The sequence below is a fragment of the Cupressus sempervirens genome, chromosome 10 (genome assembly GCF_028749045.1).
Source record: "Cupressus sempervirens isolate cs-2001-9-10 chromosome 10, ASM2874904v1, whole genome shotgun sequence".
Taxonomy (NCBI): domain Eukaryota; kingdom Viridiplantae; phylum Streptophyta; class Pinopsida; order Cupressales; family Cupressaceae; genus Cupressus; species Cupressus sempervirens.
Genome location: NC_143127.1, coordinates 711,214,954 through 711,241,206, shown reverse-complemented (window position 1 = coordinate 711,241,206; position 26,253 = coordinate 711,214,954). Strand labels below are relative to the sequence as shown.

The window sequence follows — 26,253 nt, the reverse complement described above, 5'->3', positions numbered from 1 at the left end:
ATCAGTAACATCAATAAAACTAAAAATAGTCAAAAACTCACCAAAGGCAAGAATATCGACTCCATGAACAACGTCATCTACCTAAGGCAAATTGGTTGCAACATTCGAGTCTTGTGCAACCACCTAAAAACTCTTCTTAACAATGTAATGCTCGAAAGAAATGACCCTTCCACCAAAGAAGATTCATTCTTTTTCTCTAATCCACACTAAGCATAGACATTACCAATCTTGAAACATCTTTGACATCTAAAGGGAATGCCATCATAGTCAAGCAATTGAATGAAGGACCCATGGAAGAATCAATCTCGATCTTAGCAAGAAGACCTTTAGAAACATCCAAATAAACCAAAATGCGAGCATAAGTGGAGTGAAAAACATATGAAGAGTTTGAATCCAACGTCAAAACCCCCAAAGCCTACCCACTTCTTCTAACAAGGAATCGGTCCATAAATGAAGGGGGAGGTTGGGAAGTCTAACCCATATTAGGATGTTGTTGAATAGTTCAATGGAGGGACTAAAATCTAGATGTCATGGTTTAACCGTCAACATAAATTTATCATCCCAACTAAATAAGTGATTGCACAAAACACTTGATTTATCCTCGGCATTATCAATTTTCGCAATGAAATAATCCTTTGCCATTGGAAAAATATGAATAGTACCAATTACGATTGGTTCCCAATTTTAGGAGATTCAATCATGAAGTTGTGGAAGACTTAGCCAGAAGCCCTAAAAACAACAAATCACCCCATAAGAAGTCAAGACATTGACGTGAACAAGCTCCTTCTCGGTCTTTGTAGAAAGCCTGAAGGAAATGGATTTACAAACAAGAAACGGATCCTTTTGAAGAAAATCAACAGACTTGGCCACCACGTCTACAAATGAAGGCAGGCTAACACCCAAAAACCTCATTAATGGCACTAGAGCAGAAGAACTTCATTGCACATTTGAACCTGCAGGAGGAGTCACAAACCCTACACCTACGAACAATAAAGGTGCACCCTTGGCAATTTTAACACCTATTGCAAAAGCCAACCCCACACCACCTCATCATGTGCATATGAAAATCCTTCATTACCTTTGGAGATTGCATCATTTTTGTGAAGTTGCTTCCTTATGGTGAAGCAAAGCTTGAAGGAATCCATTTATCTAACCATAATTCATTGATCATTGTCCTTAGGTGTTACAAGTACTATAGATTCTTCCAACTTTTATCCTATTTATCTTTTTTGAAGTTCAAGCTAGCATAGTACTCAAGTGCCAACTGCTTTGAGGGAAAAGAGTTGACTAAGTCTAGGAACATTTATGCAAGTCCCTTTGTGTTACCAGCAATATCACATCAATTCATTGAGTTATATCCAACACAAAGCCACATGTTCACAATGTAAACTTTCGGGTTGCATTTAAGGTGTCCTCGTTCAAGAGAGGATAGCATACTTGGTATTTTATCCTATGTTGTTGTGTCACAAACACACATCAACACTACTCTAAATAGACTCAGTGTCATCATTCTAAAATAGCAAGTTAACATTTACAGATTGTGTTATTGCTCACATCAGCAACATTCATTCCCCTTCTGTAACTGAAACATTTGTGCCTCGTCGTGACCATCATTTTATTTCAATACATGCATTACGTGCATTTCTAATTTTACACACCTAAAGAATAAGGAGAAAGGGGCATTGGAAATTAACTCAATAGTTAAAAAATGGAAAACAAAATCAATCAAAGAGCCTACCCCTACTCACAACTAGATATATGCAAAATATCAAAGTTTTTTTTTGTATATTTAGTGTTATTCTCTGACATTTTACAGTTTGTTTAAATATTAAGAATTGGATACAGTAGAGTCAGCAAGGTTGCCGAATCAAGATGTATCTGGTGCGGCTCCATGTTTGCTCACATTTTAGGTATGGATAGGCATAGTAAATAAGTTGTATCATACTGGTCTCTGTATCAGGTGTGCCAGTACATGTATTGAGGGAAGTGGGGTTGCATATGTGGTAACCTTGTGTTAAAAGAGTAGATACCTCTATAATACCCAACTGAATGGCACCCAAAGGTTGGTAATCTGCTTAAATACAGACAAATGGCTAGGTTGAATCAAACAAAGAGGCAAGAATTTAGACCGTTGGCTTAATGACCCATTCATGAATACATAAAGATGGAATTTGTATTCAGATTTGATGTTATTGTTCCACAATCCATAAATATTTTTACATAAGGGTTTTGGAAACAACAGTGAAAGATTTCAAATCAATAATTAAGGTCTATCATCTGGAAAAAACTTGAAAATTGGTCACAGAGTTTCCAAAAACCCTGATTGAGTCGAGATTCAACCTCTGTCAACATTGTCAAACAGATATACTGTTCAACTATCAACCAAACCATTCAGGTCCATATGATGGATAGATGTAGACAAAAGTGATCAAATCCATTTAAAGAAAGATCGATTCATTTTGACAGTTTTAGCAGAGGAAGTTGCCACCTAAAAAACATTAATATACCATTAGATAACTCCATGTTGCTAAAAAATAGAAGGCTGACATGGGAAATGCTGCTTTCCAATGCCTTGATACCAGTAACCCCTACAAAAAGAGCCTTGACCTTGATCGCTTAGGTACTTTTCCTTCCAATTTTAATCTTCTATAGGCTTCCCGGAGATGACAAGGCCTGATTGGACCAGATTCATTCCTCTCTGTCATTATCATCCTCGCTACAAAACAATAAAATGGAAACAAAATCAGAAGATCATTCTTAAGTCCCTTTTGAAATACATCAAACAAAATATTCTAAAATAGTTTTGGAATGTGAATCAAACATTGTTTGAAAGCCATTAAATATATTGGCCCCTTCTCTTCTACCCATTAAAATACACAAAGTAGTGTAGCATGTTATAAAATATTAGTACCTGTTTCCACCAACTCCCCAACAAACATTTTAGCTACTCCCGACATAACAATAGTCATGGGCATTGACACTGGGCAACCAGCTATATTCTGTAGCAGCTGCAGTTTGAAACTTAACGATCAACAACAAAACTTAATCATTCAAAAGATTTTAGACAGATAATAAAAGCAATTAACAAACAGGAATACTTGATTTTGAGTATTTATCAAAGTGGAAATCAAGATTAATGATCCTAAGCATTTACACTTTCAACGTCTTCCCTTTACTAAGAAAGTTCAATAGCATCAATGCCAAAAAAACTTCTTTAAAACTAGAACATTGACCTAACAAATCTCCCACAATTTACATCAAAAAGCAAAATGCAATCTGTCATCAGTTTCTGATTTTCTGATTTTCATTTTTTGTTATTTTGTTTTCCCTTCAAAAATGGTATATAATCATTGTGGATTGCAGATGGGTGGAGGTATCAATCAACTTAATCAAACCCCTGGCCAAGATGAGCACCTCTATAATTCAATAAGAAGAATATCTAGCATCATACAAGAGATTAACGCTCTCCTTTCTTTATATGAGAAGAAAATAGAAAAGCAGAGGACAGCTCAACCAATATCAGTTGTTATGAGTTTTCCTCCAAAGTCACAGATAGATGTAGTGAGCTCTTGCACCTGCTCACTGCTACATGGAACCAAGAGAACTGTCATGTAGAAACACTAGCATGTGCCAATTTTCTGGACTATAACAATTTATAATTCAATGTTGTGAGAGGCCCACTAGTAGGAGTCATTGGTCAATGCATTAATTGCAATAGAAAATTTGTTCAAGAAAATGATTAAATGGGCCCTTGTTGAAGGATGTTGTGACATGCATTAAATTTATAGTGATGGGCCAAATGAGGGTTTGGCACAAAAAGGGATACACTATTTTGTTCAATGGGGCAGATGGATGGTAAGAACCAAACACTTATTGATTTCCTAGTGGCTCCAAGTGGACAGTTTAAGTCAACCAATGCCTCTGGCTCTAACGAAATGAAAAATATTAAAACCCTATGATATATGTTGTATGAAGTGATGATGGAGTGTTGCGGAGTATGTCATCCAAGTTGAGATGAAAAAGTGACAATCACACTGCTCGAGTATAGGCACACTACTAGTTTTGGGGCCTTGTGTTGCCCATTACATAAATCAAATCCTTGAAAATAGAAAAACTTTGACTGGACGAATTCGTGGTAGGAAAGGCATAGAACATTACAAAATGCATATCCATACACCCATGGGGGCTTAATCCAATGAAAAAGCACACCAAAAGAAAGGAACACGTGTGATAGGAAACCACACATTTTGCCAACAATTTAATCACATTTCAGAGTATTGCAAATTCATTACCACCACTTAGGAAAATGTTTGTGAGCTCTAAATGGATGGGCTCTCCGTACTAGATGAAGGTTGAAAGGGAGAGGATGATAAAGACCATTTTTTATGATACATTTGTGAGATCCTCAAAGTAATTATAAGGTTAACATTTTATAACTTATAAAATGATCAAGTTGTTATTTCAATATTAGTGGTCTTTTTCTAATTTTCACTCCTTTTTTATTGTGATATTGCTATCAGGATTTAACTATGTGATTTTTGAGTCAAACTCATTGACCCATGTTTCATGAGTAGTGATTCAACATGAATCCATCTCTCATGAGAATAAATGGACCACTTAGCACTCATTGGATCTAGGTGATGCTCACAGGGGTGAAGCACCGGGACTTCCCGGGAGGTCAACCATCCCAGTACTACTCCAGCCTGAGCGCGCTTAACTATGGTGCTTCACCCCTGTGAGCATCACCTAGATCCAATGAGTGCTAAGTGTTCCATTTATTCTCATGAGAGATGGATTCATGTTGAATCACTACTCATGAAACATGGGTCAATGAGTTTGACTCAAAAATCACACAGTTAAATCCAGATAGCAATATCACAATTTGACTTGCTGTGGAAATTATCTCCTACTCCTTTTTTATTGTCAATTCAAAAACCAATTTTATTAATCTTTATATCTATATTGTTTTGTTTTAGGTGTGTGGTTCAGCAGTTCGTAGAACAAGCCAAAAGGTTCTCTATGTAAAGCAATTGACAATGCTAAGGAGGATATCTAGCATTTTTTGGGGCCAAACGAGAGAAATTGTGAGCCCGTTTGGCACATTATTGATGGAAGGTGGAATAGATAACTTCACCAACACATAGAATGTTTCTGGATTCCCCACACTCTTTACCCCTTCCCTTTTTATTGCTAAGTCTGCTATGTTTTATCATTCATGTTCTTTGTCTTTCTTCATCCTGATGATGGATCACAAAGTGTGATCTGAAATGTATTCTTTTTTTGATGCAAAAAAACAGTAACAAAATTGAATCCAGAAACATTCTAAGTATTCTATGGATTGTGGAAATCTGCTCTCTACTATTCACCAACACATTCATGTTCTTGCCTATTTCTTAAATCCAGATTTTTTATTCTCCTATTCCTTTAGGACAGTTAGGGAAGTTACAAATGGTCTCATACATGCATAGTGAGGAGTCAGGACAATCCCTAATGAATGTCTTCAAAACATATTTGTTAGTGTAGTTTTTTATTTCCTAGTAGGTCATTTATTTTTCCCTATATTGCTAGATTTTTCCTACACTTTTAATAATCTCGCTTAGGTTAATAAAGCATGTCTTATTAGGTGAATGGTTGCGAGGTGTCACCTTCCTACATGTGAGCATCCATTAGCTATCTTGAGAAGATACTTTGCTATCTTTAGTCCGATAGATGGTTGCTCCTAATTGATCGATGTTGCCACCTCCTCCCTCTTCCTAGCCTATATAAGCATGCTACCTAGCTTGTATTTGTATCTCTTGTTTTTGCATCCTCTTAATGCTATTTTGCTTCTAACATTTGCATTACTCTCTTGGAGACTAACTCTGTGTTGCTATTTTGATTTTGTATCATTTGCATTCATAGTTTAGATATTTATTCTTTGCACTAGTTTCCTGGGTTATTAATCTTTTCAGATTCTAACAATATTTAAGATGAATACCAAATTTATATAACTACAGAGAGAAGTTTTGTTTATTTCAACTCTATAACTTTAAGGAGAGAGGCTCTATAACTAAGTTTAAAACCCAAATAAAATAAGTTTAATTTCAATCAACTTTACTATGTTACAAAGTTTATACCAAACTCACCTTGACTTAGCAAGTCACGAGGTAGGCAATCCTGAACAGGTCTAGGAGACTCGCCAGACTTGGTGAGTCATGGGGGAGACCCACCCACAGCTACGTAAGTACAAATTAGCAGGAAAAGTAGCTAAGTACAAAGTAATAGGAAAAGAAGAAAAATTAACTCAAGACAATGTGTTTTAAATTTTATCTCCTGCCCTAAAACCTAAGTTGCTAGTTCAGGTTCTGAGATCTGACCCACCTGTTTGACTAAATTGTTGGGGGGTTTGAGTTCGTTAGTGCAAAAAACATACAAAAATCATATATATAAATTTGTTATACCAAGATCATATATATAAACATAGTCATTATTTTACTTCCAAGAATGATGCAACTAGTATGTTTATCTGCTCCAACAATTTCTGAACAATGTGAATTATGAATTTCTTTCACAAAGACCATAATGTGAGAAAATCTTAACTAACAAAATCATTCATCTGCAGCCATAAATAGACATTATTTACTTTTATTAATGATGTCTATTGCTTGTTCAATCTACTGTCAATTAGATGTTATGATGTAATATTCATATGTTAAAAACACAATCCCAAGCCTAAATGAATGTACAAGCCAAACATTTAAGCATGAGAGATTTCCTATGCTCCTTAACAGTGTATATTCTGAAAAATGCAACATGTCTGGTAAGTTGTAAAAGATTAGCTTGTAAGTAGCAGATCAGATTGTGAGCAGATTTTGGTCTTGGTTCGTGTCTGGGCCTTGTACCCTGGGATAGACTGAACCCAGAGGACCCAGGAGCCTGAGCTTTATCCTGGCCTAACACAGGGATGTACCAAGATAGGACGAGCACCCAAGTCGAACCAGGACTAGAACCCAGGCCTGCAAGGAAGAACCCTGTAACTTAACCTAAAAGAAACTTCATCTCATTTTCAAACCAATGGAGAAGGAAAAAGAGAGCTTTGAGCCAAAATTGGATTGCATTGAAGGGAAAACAGCAAGGACATTGAGCCAAATCAGTGGTTCAATCACATTTAGGCAGGTTTTGTCTACTATAGATGCATCTAGAAGAGCCTACAAATATTAGGGCTCACAATTGGTTTCAAGCAAGACTAAGAAGCAAGTTGGTTGTTATTGCACCAAAATATCAACTTGTTAATGCCTGATCCAACAACTAGACTTATAGAACATGTAAGGCAGTTAAGCCATGTCGCAAACACCAAAGGGAAGTGTTGCAGCTCTACTTACAGCAGATCACTCCCAGCATCCCAACTTAACAAAGACTGATTTTAGAGAAGATGTGCGATATCTCACTTTGATGTTGAACAGGGTAACGGTCAGTTCACAGGTGGCACTTTTCGAATCATGGATGTATTACTAAATAGAGATGACACTTAGTGAGAATGAGATGCTTCTCAACAAGCATGATCAGTGAAAACATTGATGAGCAATTGAGGACACAATAAGGCATTCTACATGACCTCTTACTTGGTTTACATGATGGCTTGGATGCGCAGATACCCCGGAATGAAATCCCTAGAAGTCAGTTCATGACCTTACATTGCAAGCTTAGCATGAAAGATGACCTTATACCAAGAGAGGATTGAGTATTTGGTGTTTCATCTTGAAGCATTAAGTATTTGATTCTCCATGTTGTAGTGGAATAAAACTCACATCAACAAGACTAGCATTTTTATTCCTTCATATAGGATGCCTCAACTTGAATTTGTGATTCCTTTTCACATCTTTTCAATTTTGCATTTATGAATTTCTAAGGACAGATTTAGTGATGTTGAGGGAATCTCAAAGGCGGACTTTTGACAGTGAGCTGGAACTTTCGGGCACAGATTCATGTTTGAGCTGGACCCTTTGGGTGCAAATACATGTTTGAGCTGGAATCCTAATCAAGGTGGGCACAAATACATGTTTAGGTTGGAATTTCCTAAGCAAGGTGGACACAAATACATGTTTAAGCTGAAATTTCCCAAGCAAGATGGGTGCAAATACATGTTTGAGCTGGAGTTTCCTTGATTTTTTGCATTTCCACTAGGCATTTTTAATTTTCAACTCAAGAATTCCTAATTTTGTTTAAGAATTTTCACTTTTTTATTTTGGAATTATTTTGTTTTAACCTAGGATTTTAACTTTCAAACTTGAAATCCGTATTTTGTAAGAATTTTCATTTTCAAAATACAAATTTCCCATTTGGAAATTCACTTGCATCTTTTCAACTTTTTTGACTCAAAATCCCTCCAACAAAAATTAATTTGTTTTCAACTTTCAAAATTCTTTCATCTTTCATTTGCCAAGGTTGGAAATTAAATTTTGACAATAGATTTTCCTTCATTCCTACTTATGGGTGGAATTTCCTTTCTTTATTTCTCATCCTTCATTTTTCAATTATTGGGTTTTTGTTTCCATCTAGCATTTTCAAATCTTTTATTAGCCCAAGTACTCTTGACAATGGATTTTGCTTTTCCATGGATCACGGATAAGTTCCATCCTTTCAACAAGGCGATCATAGAACAGTTTCCATTGAAAAGGAATTCCCAATTCCCCACCCGCTACTTAAAATTCTATGGGCGATCAATAATCATCGCCTCTACACACACCACCTGCAATTATTAGAAAAAGGGGGTTTCAATAGTAGGGTAGGGTCCATGATTAGAGGACTCAACTCTTTCCTTGACTAGTGTTCCCATTTGACACCTTAGTTCTGAACCTGGACAACATTTTGTTGTCTTTTTGACAATTTTTGACAACTCTTCAATATTGTGAAATCTTTTATAATTGTCTTCAATTTCCCACTTAGGCAATTCTAACTTTCACAACTTTCCACGACATGCATTTTAGGCCAATTTCATGACCTTGCTTTATTTTCCGTCCTTGAATATTTTGCAATATGAACAATGACTTCCACATTCTGATCCAGAAATCATACTTCAAACATGGATTTTTTAAAGGATCATCATCCCAATTTACACAAGGACTGAAGGAAAACCTTGACCTAGAGGTAGATTTCCGAAAGGAAATCCTCCTCAAACACAGCTTTTGTCACTGACATTTAATCCTTGGAAAATTCGTCATTCCAAATTTGAACCTGGGAATTCCTAACTCGACTCACCCATCCTAGGAGACTCGGAAACTGAAAAATGTCGCCAAGCTAAGAACAGCTAAACTGTGGGATTTATTTATGTTGTAAATCATAATAATCTTAGTTACCGGATTCGCCTGGAAAAGGCCGGATCCGGGCTCGGGTCCGATTCGGATCCGGATCCACGTATGGATCCGGGCGCAGATCCGCGTGAATCCGCGGCAATGACAGGAGGAGTATGCAAAAACGTGGGCCCATTATCATTTTTTAATATTTTTTTTTTGCCATAAAGGCCCTAAACCCTAAAAACGACCCTCTAAATCACAATGCAAGTTCATTTGCTCTCTATTTTGCTCTCTATTTTGCTCTCTCATTTTGCTCTCTCATACTTGCTAGTTTGAAGTGAAGTGCTTGGATTCAAAGGAGATCAGTTGTGGAGCTTCAAATACCTTGCAAGAAGTGTTTAAGGTATGCATTTCAACCATATTTTTGAATTCTTTCATAGATTATTGATTTATTTTTAGTTTTCCAAATTTTCAAGTTTTTGTGCAAGTATGAAGCATGGTTTTCTTTCACTTTTTCTAGATTGCAAGAATAGAACAATGAGTAGTCAAGGCTCAGTGGGTGGGGGTGGGGCTACATCACCAAGCTTCAAAATTGATAAGGGGTCTCCTTTATGGAGACACACAACAAGAGTTGCACAATGTCCTGGGGGTGGGGCATACATATGGAAATGTAATTTTTGCAACATACAACATAGAAGCTCCTATTCCCGAGTGAAACTACATTTTTTGGGCCCTGCGGGTGAAGGAATTCACATGTGTCAAGGTAGTGATAAGAAGGGATTACCAACTGCACAAATAGCAGCATTAGCAAAAGAGCAAGATGATGCTGATAGAGCAGTTGCAAAAGCAAAACGTGGTGCTTCCCAAAAAACAAATATACCAACACCATCATTTGATCAAACAAACACAAGAACACATCCTTTTTTGCCTATGCCAACTACAAATGATGAAGATGAAGACCCATCTCCACTCACCCGCAAGAGAGGCCCACTAGATAGGGCATTCCAAATTGAAAAGAGAGACATTGCTGATCACAAAATTGGACGTTGTTTAATTGCAAATGGTGTTTCATTTAATTTTTCTAGATCACCTTATTTTAGGGAGATGGTGGAAGCAATAAATGATGCACCCCATGGTTACAAACCGCCTGGTTATGAGAAGTTGCGCACTACCATATTACATGATGAGAGGAAAAATGTAGAGGCTCAACTTCAACCAATAAGAGATTTTTGGGTTCAATCGAGTGTGTCTATTATTTCGGATGGTTGGAAAGATTGTAGAAACCGTCCATTGATCAATGTTATTGTTGTATGCCCTAAAGGGGCAATGTTCTTGAAGGCAGTTGATTGTGAAGGGCAAGTGAAAGATGCAGAATTTATTTCACGCATTCTCATTGATGCCATAGAGTCAGTGGGTCCTGATAATGTTGTTCAAGTGGTCACGGACAATGCAAAAGTTTGCAGGGCTGCAGGGATAATTGTAGAGTCTAGATATGATCATATCTTTTGGACACCATGCACCGTCCACTCTCTCAATTTAGTGATGAAAGCAATTGGCACCGAAATAGATTGGGTGAAAAGGATATATGAGGAAGCTGAAGAGATTCAAATGTTTGTGACAAATCACCACATGTCACAAACAATTTTTAGGAGTTTCTCGGACTTGGAGTTATTGAAGGTAAATTTTTATATTTAATATATAATTGAATATTATTGGATTCCACAATTATTAATTTTTGTTGTTGTTTACATTAACATGTTTTAATTTTTAAATGTTTTACTAACTTGAGTTTAACATGTTCTTAGGTTGCTGAAACCCGCTTTGCCTCTCACACAATCGTCTTGAGACGACTTGTGAAGGTAAAAGAAGCATTGAAGCATATGGTCATTAGCCCCCAATGGGGCATTTGGAAGAATTCCAATACAGCAAGGGCTTTAAATGTGAGAAGAATGATACTAGATGAGGATTGGTGGGGTCTTGTGAGTTATGTGTTGGAAATCACTGATCCAATAATGGCAATGTTTCGCTTCGCAGATAGTGATGAGCCATGTCTTGGGGATATTTATGATTCCATGGATAGTATGCTGGAAAAAATTAAAATGGTAAGTTTTACGCTCTTTTACAACAATTTTTTATTTGAGAGATATCTAGATTCTAAAGTTTAAATTGACATATTCACTAATTATAATTATTATTCATATTTCATATCTTAGGTCATACAGAGGAGGGAGAATGATCCTGAGGACACCCTTTACAAGAAGGTGGAAAAAATTGTTCATCATCGATGGAACAAGATGACCACACCTTTGCACCTCCTTGCATATGCTCTAATCCCCGAGGTACTGTAGTTCTTATCAAATGTTTGTGCTTATTTTATCCAATGTTTGTGCTATTGATATTTGATAGTGTTCAATTGTCTTTTGTTATCCCCAGGTACTATAGTGCAGATGTACTTCGCCTTCCAGGTAGAGTGCCACCATTTAGAGATGCAGAGGTTGCAAATGGGTATAAGAGGGCACTAGCTAAGATATTCCAAGATCCAGAGATTGGGGCAATTGTGAGGAGTGAATTTGCTGCTTTCAACTCAGGTGAGGATTTCGACCCTATTGCCATAGCAGACCAAAGCAGGATGGGTGCCATCAAATGGTGGTACCTTCATGGGCAAGCCTTCACGTACCTCCAACCTCTTGCCATAAAGGTCCTATCCCAAGTAAGTTTGTAAAATTAAGCTTAAGGTTAGCATTCTCAATTCCTTGAATTTATTATTTAATTTATTTATCTTGATTGTTGTATTGATAATTTTTAATTTCTCTTTAGGTTGCCAGCTCTTCTGCCGCTGAGCGGAATTGGAGTACTTACTCCTTTATCCACTCAATCAAACGCAACCGGTTGGCTCCAAAAAAATCAGAAGACCTTGTGTTCATTCACAACAATTTGCGCTTGTTGTCACGGAAGGATCCTAAGTACAAGAAGGGGCCCGAAAAGCTTTGGGATGTAGCACCCGAGACTCCTGATTTAGATATGACCATCCGAGATCTTGCTAGATCCACTTTGATTGATGTGGATGATGAGGAGGAGGATTATGAGTTAACAATCCCCTCTACTACTAGTGGTTTGGGTTCCTCTACTAATACAGATGCAGCACTTGCAGCTCACCAGTACCCCTCTGATGCGGATTTTATTGAAAATCCATTTGATGATTAAATAAAAAACTTTAGTGTTGACTCTTGACTCTTTTATGAGTAAATCATGTTATAAACTTTAAGTTTAATGATCTATATTTTGAATGTTACAAGCTTTCACTTTCAGTAATTCAATGTGAATGTGTTGATTTTCTTTATAATCGTGAGAATAGATTAATTATCAATGTCATTGATCAAGTATACTAGATTCATACTATGAAATGATTTAGTTTTAGAATTATGTATATTTCTCTTATTTTTTAGTATATATAATGCATATATATATATATATATATATGCACGAATCCTCCACGAATCATAATTGGGAAAAAAAAAAATCCCGAATCCACGGATCCGATTCACGTGCCCGAATCAGATTCGTGTCACGAATCGGCAACTAAGATAATAATATATTGTAAATATAGTTGTGCTTATATATATATATATATATATATATATATATATATATATATATATATATATATATATATATATATATATATATATATATATATATATATATATATACACTAAACTGAATATCATTATGATCTAAATATAACAAATCGATGTATCAAACATCCCTCTAAACTAGCAATTGCATTAAGATTAAATTAAGTCAAGACCACCACTTGTTATAAGTGTTATAATAAGTCCCAACGAGACACGGGCTGTAACTAATAATAAGTAAAGGTTACCATGTAGGGACATGGCACTATGCCACGTAGTGTCATGCCCCTATGTGGGGTGACACTTGATATCTTATAAGATGGTCATAATCGCAGTTGGGAAAATATCACTCCAAACATATGATTACCTCTGCAATTATTACCACAGTCTCAGCAATCTCAGTACCCTACAGAACAGTCACGATCAGCAGTTATATTATCATTGGTTTATATTCCATTCTCAAACAGAATTAAGAAACGATACGAGACAGGTGGTCTAAGATAACAGTTTCATATTCACAGCATATTCAGAATATTGATCAATCGGTCTGAGATAAATAAATAATAAAATTATTGTTCACTCTATCTGCAATCCATATTCCTTAGCATGGTATCAGAGCAGGCTCGAAGCCCAGGGAATAGTTGATATTGTTTGCAACTGTGATAATCATTTCCAAGATATCAACTGTTGAGACTTCTTGCAAAGAAAATGTGTGCATAGTTGTGTTGATGTGAAGTCCACCAGGGGTCTCCATTATGTCAACTGTTTTGCACCAAATATTCTTTTGTAGATGGGTTTCCTTCTCGGAAAATTCAAGTAGAAAGCGAGTAAGTACAACAATTGCACAAAGTGTCACTCTGGTCTATGGGATAGCTGGTGCAGATAGGCAGCGGACTACGCGCGAGGGCAATGGGAGTGTTTCATCCATCCTATGTATGAAGACGAGTCACGGAAGTCAATAGACTTAATGCTCCAAAAATGTACAAGCAAGGAGGAAAAGAATAAATGGGTAGCCAACAAGATGAAATGAGTAAAATGCATCTCCACACTACAGTTATGAAAGGACATCGAGACCTTCGCTACTCCCTTATCGACATAAAAAATGGCATCCAAAATAAAATAGAGAGATGAGTGAACACCCCTCTTCAAAGCTGTTAAAGGAGGCCACTATAATGTCATTGATGCGCTACATCGTCTCAGTGATGATCACTTTGCCGACCGAAGCGGGTAGACAGCAGTGCATGTGGTAGCTTCAGGGGACAGAATTTGTATAGTTGATTACCTTCTCATGTGGGCAGAGAAGCCTAAAGTATATGCGAAGACATCAGATGTATTTGGACAGATGATGCTTCATAAGAAGGAATCATAATAATCCCGGGTGGAGTGGAAAAAGAAGACCAAATAAAACACATGCACACTGAACCCTCTCAACATCTTTAATGCCACGTAGGATTGGAAGAATCGATGGGAAATTTTGAGTGAGAGGTTTAGTGCCAAATCAAATGAATTGCCATGTAATCGGGATGATAGACATAGCATGAAGGGAATAAACACCCTGTCATGTGAATTCAAACAATTTTTTAGCACCAAAGTTATAACGTTGGACACCCATGGAAATTCGGTGAATTATTGGCTTGGAAGAATTATGAGGTGTATGTCTGAAATACAGTGAATGGATATTCAATATTCTGGAGCCATCGACATCGTAAGTAATCAGAGATCCTATTAGTGCATCTTAATATCTTGTAACCAATAAATTTTGCATTCTTAATACTCAATAATAAAGAAGTTGTATTTAACGCCACCCTTCTGAAGTTTGAAATACTAGTGGGATCCGGTTGATTTGGAAATTGCATTAGCCACTGATATGATTTATTATGAAGTTGTGTAACAAATTTACTCAACATATTGGAAACAATCATCGATGATTAATGATGGAAGTTGTGTTTCCCATTGATGTTCCAATTAAACAATGGTAGACATGCCAAATTGAGAGTACTGACAGAAACAATTCCAAGCATTATTGGCAGAAATCTTTAGGTCAGTGAAAAACATATTAGCATGACACATTGATGATGAGACACGAAGAATATCAGTTCAAGCAAATGTCACTGAGATTGGAAGAAATTATAGTTCATCAGTGAATTACTCATCACTTAGCAACAGGTGAATAGCTTTGGTTCTAATCAATCTATTTTCATAGGAACAATCAACAACGATCATGACCAGGCATCATTAATGATTAAGACAAATGATCATTAAGAACATATTATAATCGATGGTAAAAGAGTTGATTATATTAAAATACTGATTGCAACATGAAAATTACAAAGATGGAACTTAATATATGACACTGATTATGTTAATGGGCAATATGATGGGATTATATCAAGATCGATCAATATCAAACTACAGTTATGAAGATTGTATATGGTGTAAGACTAAATTGAATAGGATTAAGTGATGATGGAAATATAAATATATTTAGAACTATTATAAGATAATAGGGAAAGATCAAATATCAAATATATTTTTCTTCTATGCTAGGAAAGATGAGTAAAAGATGACGTATTCAAAATACTGGCAGCATTGAAGATTAGTGTTGTAGTACCCCTCCTAGCTGGAGACAATATAGTAGAGGAAATTCAAATTCAACCATTATAGATACTTATACTAGGGTTGTCAACAAAAAACATCTGGTTGTCAACCCAGATTTTTGTGGCTTTTGTGCCCTAAGACCAAATGGGCTTTAATTTCGAAGTCTTCCAATTTTGGGGGGTTTTTACCTCATTTTGTGTGCCGCCCGGTTTTCTCGAGTTTTCTTGGCATGATGTAGGTCGTGGATCGGGATCATCTGTTGGGATGCCAGTTAGATCATTGTTGCATTTTATGCTGCATTGGGATGTGTGCCGCATCTCTACTCCTGACTTTGTGTTTGGTTGAGTGATTTTATACCTAGTGTTATTATTTCTTTTGGACTCTTGTTTTTGTTTCATGGACACTAGGATTCATGTAGAATCCATACTCTCGGATTGAGGCCGGTTGAGTGAGTTCATGATGCTTGGTCTTGTTGCATCATTGGGATTCGTGTAGAATCCATACTCCTGGATTGAGGCCAGTTGAGTGAGTCCATGATGTATGATTTTATTGTTCTTGTGATTCGTGTAGAATCCGTCCTCCTGAGTTGTTTTTGGTTGAGTGATATTTTGCTTCTGTTCTCATCCAATCCTTTTGTTATGATCTTCGTGATGGTGGTGCGCCACACACGAGTATGTGCACATACCTTTGTCGAGTGACTTGCGAGGCCCGATCTTCCGTGGTACTTCCAACTATCTAGTTGGCAATTTTGGATGTTATGCACGAGGGATGGCTAGGGCCTTCGAGGTCTCATGATGCTATTATGGTTGGGAGGAACCATGCACTTACTTTGTTATTTTAGTACATTGCGATGTTGCTTTTGTACACTGCGATGTTGCTTTTAGTTATTTCCCTCCACTGTTATGTTAGATGGTTAGATGCAATTTCCGTTTTTCAATTATTTCAATTATTTCGTTTGAGTGTCTTTGCCTCAATTGTGGATCCGGTATTTCCCAGTGTGGAGGAAATTTATTCCTAGATTTTTATCTTTATGTTTTTTGGCTTTCTATTTTGTATCCTCACGCGAAATTGCACTTTCTCACGCAAGAATGCAAAAGCTCGCATGGTGTGTTGGCTTTCCTCGTGTGGTTTATAGTGCATCCTCACACAAAACCCAACACCAATTTGGGGTGTTTTGGCTGCTAGGCCAAGCAAGTCCTCGTGCGATTGGGTAGATCCTCACGTGGCTTGTTGTACATCCTCACGCGGAGGAGTACATCCTTGCGCGAAAATCTATCAGTTGTGTTTCTTCGTCCAAAAAAACAAGGGGCATCCCTACTGGTTTTCAAGGAGTGCAATTTGGTGTTTTGAGTACCCTTTGGGTTTAGTTAATTTTCCATGCTTTGACAGATCAGAGATTTTGTGTTCGGATGTCGTCTTTGGATTTCGTCGTCAGTTTGGGTGTGTCAATTTCGTTGTGGCGTCTGGAGATTCGTTGGTTGATGTGATTGTTGGTAAAGTCTTTCGTTGTGATCTTTGTGATCCCTGTATGATGTTGTCATCTGCATTCATACTTGTAAAAAATATATATCTTGGCTTGTATTGAATCCTTGTTCCAAGGAACTCCGAGCAGGGCATTACATGAGGTTTAAAATCATCTGATTGCCACTTCAAATATAGAGGTTGATGACTAACAGAATTAGACATTGATATCATTCATGCATGATTGTATCTCATTTAGGCTCGATAGTGATTGAAAACTCTATAAACAATGGAATAAGTGGGAATTCATAATGTTGGGGGGGAATAATAACAAATGTTTCATTCCCACTAGAACTATATTTAGAAAGGAAATTTTCCATTCTCAAATGTCTATGGACCCTCATGTGTAGATAATTATTCTTGTCTTTGGATATTACATTTATCTACTCATTGTAGTCTATCTCTTAATTGTAAATTCTATACATACTATAAGAGTTATTTCCCTTGATCTTTTCCTTTATGTCTAAGGATATTCTTGCAGGAAAAAAAGGTTGGTACTCTGCTACCAAATATTGTGCACACTCAATCTTATGACAATAGCTCCAAAGAAGCTGTGATCTAGAATTCATTAGTCATCTGATGATTATGCTGGATAAAGTAAGGCTCTTGAAGCAAATATTCTTTATGATTGAGATTATGAATATCCTTCTATATAAAGAGGGAGTCTTACACCTCATCAAAGGCAAACTTGTACGAGGAGGTCAGAAGGTTGATATCAGATTTCGAGTGAGTCTGACATTTCATCAGAAGCAACCTTGAACGGAAAAAGTCAACAAAATGAGGGAGAAGTTTGAGGTAAAATTCCTTGTAATACATTTTTCTCTGTGAGAGGGAAGTTTGAAGTGAAAGCCCTTGTTTCACCCTCTAGGAGCAACTATGGTGGATCCACCCTCTGGCATGGTTCATGGTGGATATCAAATGAGTTACTGTGTTGCATATGTGGATAAATGTCATGAAAGGTGACGATCTTTTATTTGATGTATTTGTAAGGTTACGATTGTAAGGTGACGATCTTAGCAATAGCTTGACCTATTGTCATGATAGACTGCATTAGGTTGTTGCCCCGGAATATGTCGGAGATCATGATAACAAAACGTATCATGATAGACTACATTAAGTTGCTAACCCGGAATCTGTCAGAGATCATGATACTAAATTTGTTGTTCTCAAGTTATGATAAGACTAAATTAAATTGTTGACCCGAAATGTGTCAGAGATCATGATAACTAAATCACGATAGACTACATTAAGTTGATGTCCTCGAGTGTGTCAAAGATCATGAAACTTGTCATAAAGAGGACTACTTTGTATTACCTGAGATCAAGGTTGTTATCTGATAGACTACTTTCTATTATTGTCCCAGAGTGTGCCAAAAATCAGATAACTAGGATATGAATATTCTTGTTGATAGGCATCTTGATGTGATGTTAGTACTCGCACCACAAGAATATGAGAGTGATAAATATCATAAGAATGATATTACTTCAGATCATCGTGTTGAGATGATTGGGATGTTTCAATCCTCCCTCGCTAAGAGGGAGTGTTAATGATATAGTATCTGTCGGAATGATTTATGCTGTAAATCATAATGATATGTCTATATATTGTAAAAATATGTGTGCTTCTACGTGTGTGTGTGTGTGTGTCTATGTGTGTGTGTGTGTGTAAACAAAACTGAATATCACTATGATTTAGATATAACAAATCGATCTATCAAACATCCCTTTAAACTAGCAATTGCATTAAGACTAAATTAAGTCAAGACCAATACTTGTTATGAGTGTTATAATAAGTCCCGATAAGACATGGACTGTTACTAATAATAAGTAAAGGTTACCACATAGGGACATGACCCTACGTGACCATGCCCCTACGTGGGGTGTAACTTGATTTCTTATAAGATCATAATCAAAGTTGGGAAAATATCACTCCAAACATACATTTACCTCTGCAATTTTTAACACAGTCTCGGCTATTTCAGTACCCTGCAGAACTGTCAAGATCAGCAGTGATATTATCATTGGTTTGTATTCAATTTTCAAACAGAGTTAAGAAACTATACGAGACAGCAGGTCTAAGATAACAGTTTCATATTCACAGCATATTCAGAATATTGATCAATCAGTCTGAGATAAATAAATAATAAAATTATTGTTCACTCTCTCTGCAATCCATATTCCTTAACAAAAAGGAGTCCCCATTTGCAATGGGGCGTGTGTTTACAGCACAACAGGTTTCACATAAACACCCACTTGCATTTCAATGTAAATATGTTGATGGTTCTGTATTTTCAGACTCTATTTTACCATGGGCAACAAGTCAAAGAGAAGCATCTCCTGTTAATAGTCATGCATACTAGCATTAAGGAATTTGTCCTCAACAGATCTTAGGGAGAACAGATTCGTAGACAGATGAACCAGATTTGGAGTCCGAAGAACCAAATTTAACTCCACTCCTGAATAATGTTCTTACTATGCCAAGATCATGGAAACTTCTCAAGTCATTTAAGTTAATCAGCTGTAAAGGGTGTTTGACAGTTGACTAATGTTCAGACCTCATAAATGAGGAAAATTTATGATAATGGAGATATTTAGAGTACAATATTATAATTATTATTACATATTTGCATTCCTACCAAAAATTTACCCACTTACATATACATCAGACCTAATTTTGAGTCAATGTACAAAAGTTATAGCCCACGCAAGAGCGGGATTTTGCGTGAAACAACCAAATGGCAGTCTTGTCTCTGTCAATGCTGTCTTCATAGCTAGTGGTTTATAACTGCTAAAAACAGCAGTTTAGCAATAGCAGCGGCATTGTAACTGCATAAAGCAGAGGTCCCATGAAAGGGGCTGTTTGTTACCTATACCTGCTCAGACAGGTAATTTTATTCTGATACAATGTACATGAAAACAAGAAAATCTGCAGATCTTTCATCTAGCGTGACTTTTCAGTAGGTTCAAGCATCTTGTAAGTTTGCCAAAAACCTCAAGAAGGTAAGGAACACAATCAAGTGTCAAATGAAGGCATTGCATGGAAAGGCAGTTCATGTATGTGTTCAGATGGATGGTGAAAAATAAACTAAGACTAATTACAAATACCTAACTCTATACAGAAATTGACTCTCAAAGGACTTGGTTCTACTATGAACTCAAATATACTGCAGAAAACTGCACTCTGGACCTATGTTAGCCTTTGAGCTCTGACTCTTACCAAATCAAAATCAAAAACCTTTTGCATTGCTTGGTACATAATCCAAAAGATCATAATCTCATGCATACTTTGAAGCTATTCTCAGGTTTCAGCACAATGAAGAAGAAAACATATATTGAATATCCCAATGTAACTTATATAAGCACAATTTTGATGGCTGACACAGTTTCTCATAAACACCTATTGTTAGCTCTATAATTCTAGCAGAACTATAAAAATATTCCACCAAAAATATGAAGTAAAATAGGAGTAAGTTTGTCAATGGCCTTGAGAAGATAAGGAATGCAGTTGAATGTCAAATGAAGAAATTGCATCTTCAGAAGACAGCATGGCCAAATGGAGAATGATTGTTAATTTTGTTGAGAAAGCAATCTATCAATGGCAGACTGCAAAGAGAAAATTTCAGTGTTTGAATTTGAATACTAGAAACAATGTTCATGTCCTTGAAGGCCTCAAGAGGCAATTAGCTTGTAAAATTGCAGAGAATGTGGTGAATAAAGAAGCAAAAGAAACAAGCTGGATGTATGATTATGACTACAACTTCAAGCATAGCACTTGTTCCTAAGAGCAACAAGGAATCTGAATTTAGTCACAAACTTGGAGAACAAAAATGGTGAGGACTTACTGTTTTGTGTTATCATAAGAAAAAAAAATTGTCGACAAAAATGTAGTCAAGATTTGAAGAATGGTATGCAGTACATTTATCATGCATGAGAACATGTAGTTTTAACTGTTACATATTGGAATGTCAATACATGATATAGATGCCAACCAAAATGTGTTGCACAAAGCATAAGTTAAAAGATTGAAGGGTTTTTTCAATAGCATATAACTTAAAAACAAATATAAGGACATAAATCCATGAATCATATAATGTAGTATCTAGGTTTCTTAGAGATCATTTTAAGAATATCTACAAAACAAATTATGGAATATATGCAATCCAATTTATCTAAGTGTAGAAGGGCTAAAAGGAGTATTCAGTTCTTGAAAAGAAGAAAAATGAACTCTTACTACAGAAAGTACAGACTGTCTATCAGAAGTCTCCTACATTCCATACCAAGACCAAAATATGGTTTTGCAAACTTATTTAATATTGTTACATGATTACTAAAATATCATCAAAAAGTACCACTTGCTAATCAATGCATATGCATATGCATAAACGCAAGGGATGCAACGGCGAAGAAAAGCTACTGTATTAGCAATATTTCCCTTGTTCAATAGCTTAACAAGCTAACATACCCTTCTCATATTTGCTTTTTGAAACCCAGACCTTCGAAAAGATTCATATCTTTCCATTTGTTCAGGTGTAAACTTTTTCAATATAGCCCTGAAAAAGTAAAAAAAATCAAACCATAGCTTAGCAATTCACCACTATGAAGAAAGGAAAGGAAATTTTCAGAACAGAAAACAAAAAAATGCAGCAAAATTTTCTACTCATTGTGCTCCATTAATATCAGTATATACTATCATAATCATATCCCCAGATTATCAATCTGAGAATACCGAAATTTTGTTGCATAGTTATCAAAAAAGTCTGAATCAAGAGATGACAATCAAACTGTGCTACTGTAAACTAAAATAAGGATCTGACACATGTTATCTATGTATATTGGTTATTACATAACAAACTGCACAAAATCTAATCAATAATTAATGTATTACAATCCAATGTACATAAATAGTTTCTGTGTTGGGGGGTGCTATATAATTAGATGGTATGGAGTATGGACTAACACCATGTCGCTTATTGCAAAAATTTGTTTCTTTTTTCACCCTTTTCCCATTGGTTTTGTGACTGCCAATTAGGAAATCTTCCACGTGTACTTGTTTGTCAATTCCTAACAAACTTTCTTAAGCGTGCTTTCTGAAATCTTCTATTTTTCATTGCAAATTCTTATAGAATCCTCTAAGTGTACTTGCATTTTGAGAAACCCTAAATTGAGCACTTGATTTCATGATCACTTATATAGAAGATTGATGCATCATCAATAACTATCTTTGGTTCATTTCTGGAGTCTTCTCAAAAAGGCCATTCAGAAGCCAAATTTGAGCCTTTTTTCAAGGTATATATCAATCCATGCAATAGAATCTAACATCTTCCTAGTGTATCACACCAAAATGAAACCATGGTACCAAAAATTCTCAAAGTTTAAAACAAAATGGTTTCCACAGATTGGAAATCCAAGAGCTTGCCAATTCTCCAATAGGTTTCCACAATCAGTTCTGGCCAACAAACAGGAATGACTTCAATCCCCCTACACTTCAGGCTTTGCTACACCTAGGCAGGTAAACCTTCACTCCAAACCTAATCACTTGATCTGAAGCTTTTCTATAGCGAATTTAAGCTTTGCGAGTTCTCCGGTTAGCAAGGTCTTCAAACCCAATCAAAATGAGATTGAATATTGAATGTTTGAATTGAATGAATGTCTTGTATAATATTTGTCAATAATGGATTTAATGCTTGTAAAAAGGAAGATATAGATTTTCTGACTTCAAATATAAATCCAATAATAATACTTCAATGATTCAAAAGACCAGTGTCTTTCCTTATCCAGGCAACAAAGTCAACTACAATGAAGATTTTCACATACAACTTTATCAAATTCTATGCACTTATACTATCAACAATTTAATAATCCAAATATGACGGATCAAGTATATATATGCAATTTTAAACTAATCCAGATTGCACTTTAACTCCTAAGGTAGGGAGACAAACTAGACATACATATGGAAACAATTTAATATTTCACTATATCTAGGATGATCGAGTTTAAAATGCCATAAATGACAAAGTCCACTAATCTGACATTTAAATTGCTTACGGAATTTTAAAATGATTATAAAGGACGAATCAACTGCAGTTTAAGTCTCCATGCCTTGTATATAAACAAAAGGCTTTTTATTTACCATTACAATATTATATTTGCATTTTGTATTACAAAGCCATATTTTAACTCCTTATCCCTCCATACAAATGAATATGAATGATTTTCTTCTTCTTTTTTGCTTTTCAAATGTCTTTTTGTTTATAAAAATATTCTCTCCTCTTATATATCTCTCTTTATTTGGAAGATATGACTTTTCAAATGAAAAGTCATATATCTTTTTAAAATGATTCAAAAAATTTAACTTTCATCTCACCTTTCCACTTTCTTAATTTATACATTGTGGCAAAATAATTATTATTAATTAATTCAATTACCGGCAATCACTTTATAAGACTTCTTTGTGCTTTCTACTTTGTACTTGGTGTGAGATCCTTATAAAAACTCTTGATGGCACCCATATCTGACGTGGATGGTTATTGTTAATGGTCGAAACCTCCTACAATATATATGATAAGTTTTTTGATATTAATCTCTGCCGCTATCAGGTTTTACTGCCTTATGCTACACACACATATTAATATTTCATTGTTGGCTCTTATAGCATTTGAAGCTTGCCTTTCTCGGTTTTGCCTTTGACCATGACGATGGAGCCTTCTTTCGTTGATCAAAACCATACTCTACTGCAGCACGTGATGATGCTAAAAACTTATCGTCCAAGCTTTGCAAGGGATGATAAATGTTTATTGTTGCCGTGTATATGTAATCATTTAAACAAATATATCTGTTCTTTCCAAAAACTAAGCATCGTCGATTATTTGGCTACTCCTAATACCGTTTTCTCACCATCGGTATGATGTGTAACTATGACTCTTGGTAGTTATATCCTTCACTGTTTCTTGCACAGCAAATTATATGACTTTTCTCCTTGCTGTAGATCCATATTGTATTTATTTCTGGTTGATTACCGGAACATGATGTCTGTCTCACTTCATTATGGAGTAAAATCCTTTTGACATTTGAAACACCTCCTGCTACTCACACAAGTCTGATTATCTTCATTCATTTATATGTTGATAGATAGGCTGGGTGTTTGTTCAACCTCTAGAATAAACAGAGCAATCTTCTTGTCATGTTTTATCATCCATCAATCTGATTTATAAATTAGTCCACCGTATCTCTATTCAGTACATCCAGTAATATTGAAATTCATTGTTCCATGCATAGTTTGCAAACTCTCCAAGTACTCTCAGAGTTACCGAGTACTCTCAATTATTTTTGCTGGATGAGTACTCTCAAGTTTAACTCTCGCATATTTATAGATGTAAAAAAATGTGGGTAAAAAGCATTGATGCAGAGAAAACATTAGATTAGATGCATTTTTCACATGATGATAATGCTATAAAACTACGCATTTTCTCTGTTGAGATGTCAATTTCTAATTTAATACATTTTGTAATTGAATTCTACAAAAAATATATGTTTCCTTAAGAGATTTTGTACATCTTGAGTTGCCAAGTTTTTCCCAATTTTTTGTCCGAGTATATGGCAAGTTTTTGCCAAGTTGAAAATTTTGGGCTTGCCTCTGCGTCCGAGTCTGCAAACTATGGTTCCATGGATTCCAATAGTTCCTTACAATTCAAGATTTGAAAATTGTCTCCCACAGGGCCCACATGACCAAACAAAGGCTTTGGTACAATTGTAAGTGCAAAATGCCACTCCTGTTGTTATAATTGTTTTGCACCTCTCTATCATCTCCAATGGTTTATTGTTTAAGCATTATGTCAAAGTTCAAAACACTTGCATCCCTCATTGATTGTTCGAAGTTGTTTTACAGGTTTATAATGCCAAGGTCCAATGATCATTTAGATATATGCATTCAGATGAAGGAGAAATGCAAATTGTTCTAGAACTAACTTCTTCAGTTTGACTGGAACAGTTTTAGCAGATGTAGCTTCTGGGTATATTTATACTGGTTACAATCTAAAAGTTATATTACAATGCTCAGAAACATTATCATTCACCTCATGTTCTGTCCCAGCTAACATCTATTGTCTGATCCAACAGAATATATCAGCACCCAGGGAATAATAATATAAATCTTTAAAAAGCAATTTTTTATCTGAAATAAAAGTGACAGAGCCGGAAACATACACAGAAGGTGAAGGAATATATCATATCACATTATAGCTCAAACCATAGTCCATGTGCAGGAACTAAGCACCTTCATTTTACAGGTTAATGCTTTAATGCAGCAATATGAGTAACGCCACAAACCACCAGCAACTCCACTACTCAATGCCAACTCAAACACCCTGTTCATATTGCTGCATCTTCGAACATTTTTTGTTTTTCAAGCAAACCATCATTACTTTCAATGTTCTCTCAAGCATCCAATATTATTTCACAAATGGAGACCCTTAATTGACAAATTTTTGGGCTCCATCATTGGCTCTTGCTGGGGACATATGCTCCCTATGAGCATGATGAGATTCCAGCTATCTCTAGAGGAGTAGACCGAGCATCCATCCTTTATTAACATGATGCACGGTGACATTGGGTGGTCCCAGGCCCCGCAAAAGTGAACCATGCTTCTTTCATCTATCAAAGAGATAAATTTGATCATGTAACACTTTGAACCTTGTTGTATCGGACGCATCATTCTTATGGACAACATCTATTGCTTTACCAATGGAATCATTGGTATGTGATTTTTGTTTTGCTGCTGAGAAGTCATCAAGTGCACCTTGATGTGTTTGCTGAATGGAGGATCTCTAGAGTCAGGAATTCAACTAGTCATAGAGCATCAGAACAAGTCTCTTTTGCTTGATTGTCTTGCACACAATTTTCCCTATCTCGATACTCCGGATATTTTTTCTTCTCACGAAAAGGCTTTGAAAATAACTCAAATTCAGGAAATATCCCTTCTATTTTATCAGGAATCTGATGAGATAGGACACTAGGAAGATTTTCAAAATGATTCTCCAACACATCCTCCTCATCGTGCCTGGCCAATTCCACCTCATCATCACATATTTGATGCACTTTTGGTTCATAGGATAAATTGATAGATGTCTCACCTTCTAAATGCATATTATGAGTTTCATCAACTTCCACATTATTATTAGGCCTGTTATTCTCATCATGATGCTGATGGGCTTGATTGCATGGAAAATCCTC

At 36.0% G+C, this 26,253-nt stretch overlaps 2 protein-coding genes across 2 annotated transcripts in view; one reads left to right on the top strand and one right to left on the bottom strand.

The window, feature by feature from the left end:
- Positions 1-2,153: 2,153 nt before the first annotated feature.
- Positions 2,154-26,253, bottom strand: part of TAF11 (TBP-associated factor 11) — a 72,963-nt gene continuing 48,863 nt past the window's right edge. The window contains exons 2-4 of the mRNA XM_089806535.1: positions 21,485-21,572; positions 2,912-3,008; positions 2,154-2,716 (exon numbers count right to left, since the gene is read on the bottom strand). Of these exons, the coding sequence (XP_089662661.1) occupies positions 2,589-2,716; positions 2,912-3,008; positions 21,485-21,572 (313 nt within the window). The 3' untranslated portion in view covers positions 2,154-2,588. The remainder of the gene's footprint in view (positions 2,717-2,911; positions 3,009-21,484; positions 21,573-26,253) is intronic.
- LOC149535802 (uncharacterized) lies at positions 11,611-12,567 on the top strand. Its single transcript, XM_089806832.1, has 2 exons — positions 11,611-11,982; positions 12,090-12,567. The coding sequence occupies exons 1-2, from the start codon at positions 11,653-11,655 to the stop codon at positions 12,474-12,476; spliced, it is 717 nt and encodes a 238-aa protein (XP_089662958.1). The 5' UTR covers positions 11,611-11,652; the 3' UTR covers positions 12,477-12,567.

What these genes read in the sequence shown, in the direction of transcription:
- LOC149535802 (XM_089806832.1), top strand. Translation starts at nt 11,653, where the DNA reads ATGTTTGTGCTATTGATATTTGATAGTGTTCAATTGTCTTTTGTTATC. An exon ending in CCATAAAGGTCCTATCCCAA is followed by an intron (nt 11,983 to 12,089) that starts GTAAGTTTGTAA and finishes ATTTCTCTTTAG; the next exon opens with GTTGCCAGCTCTTCTGCCGC.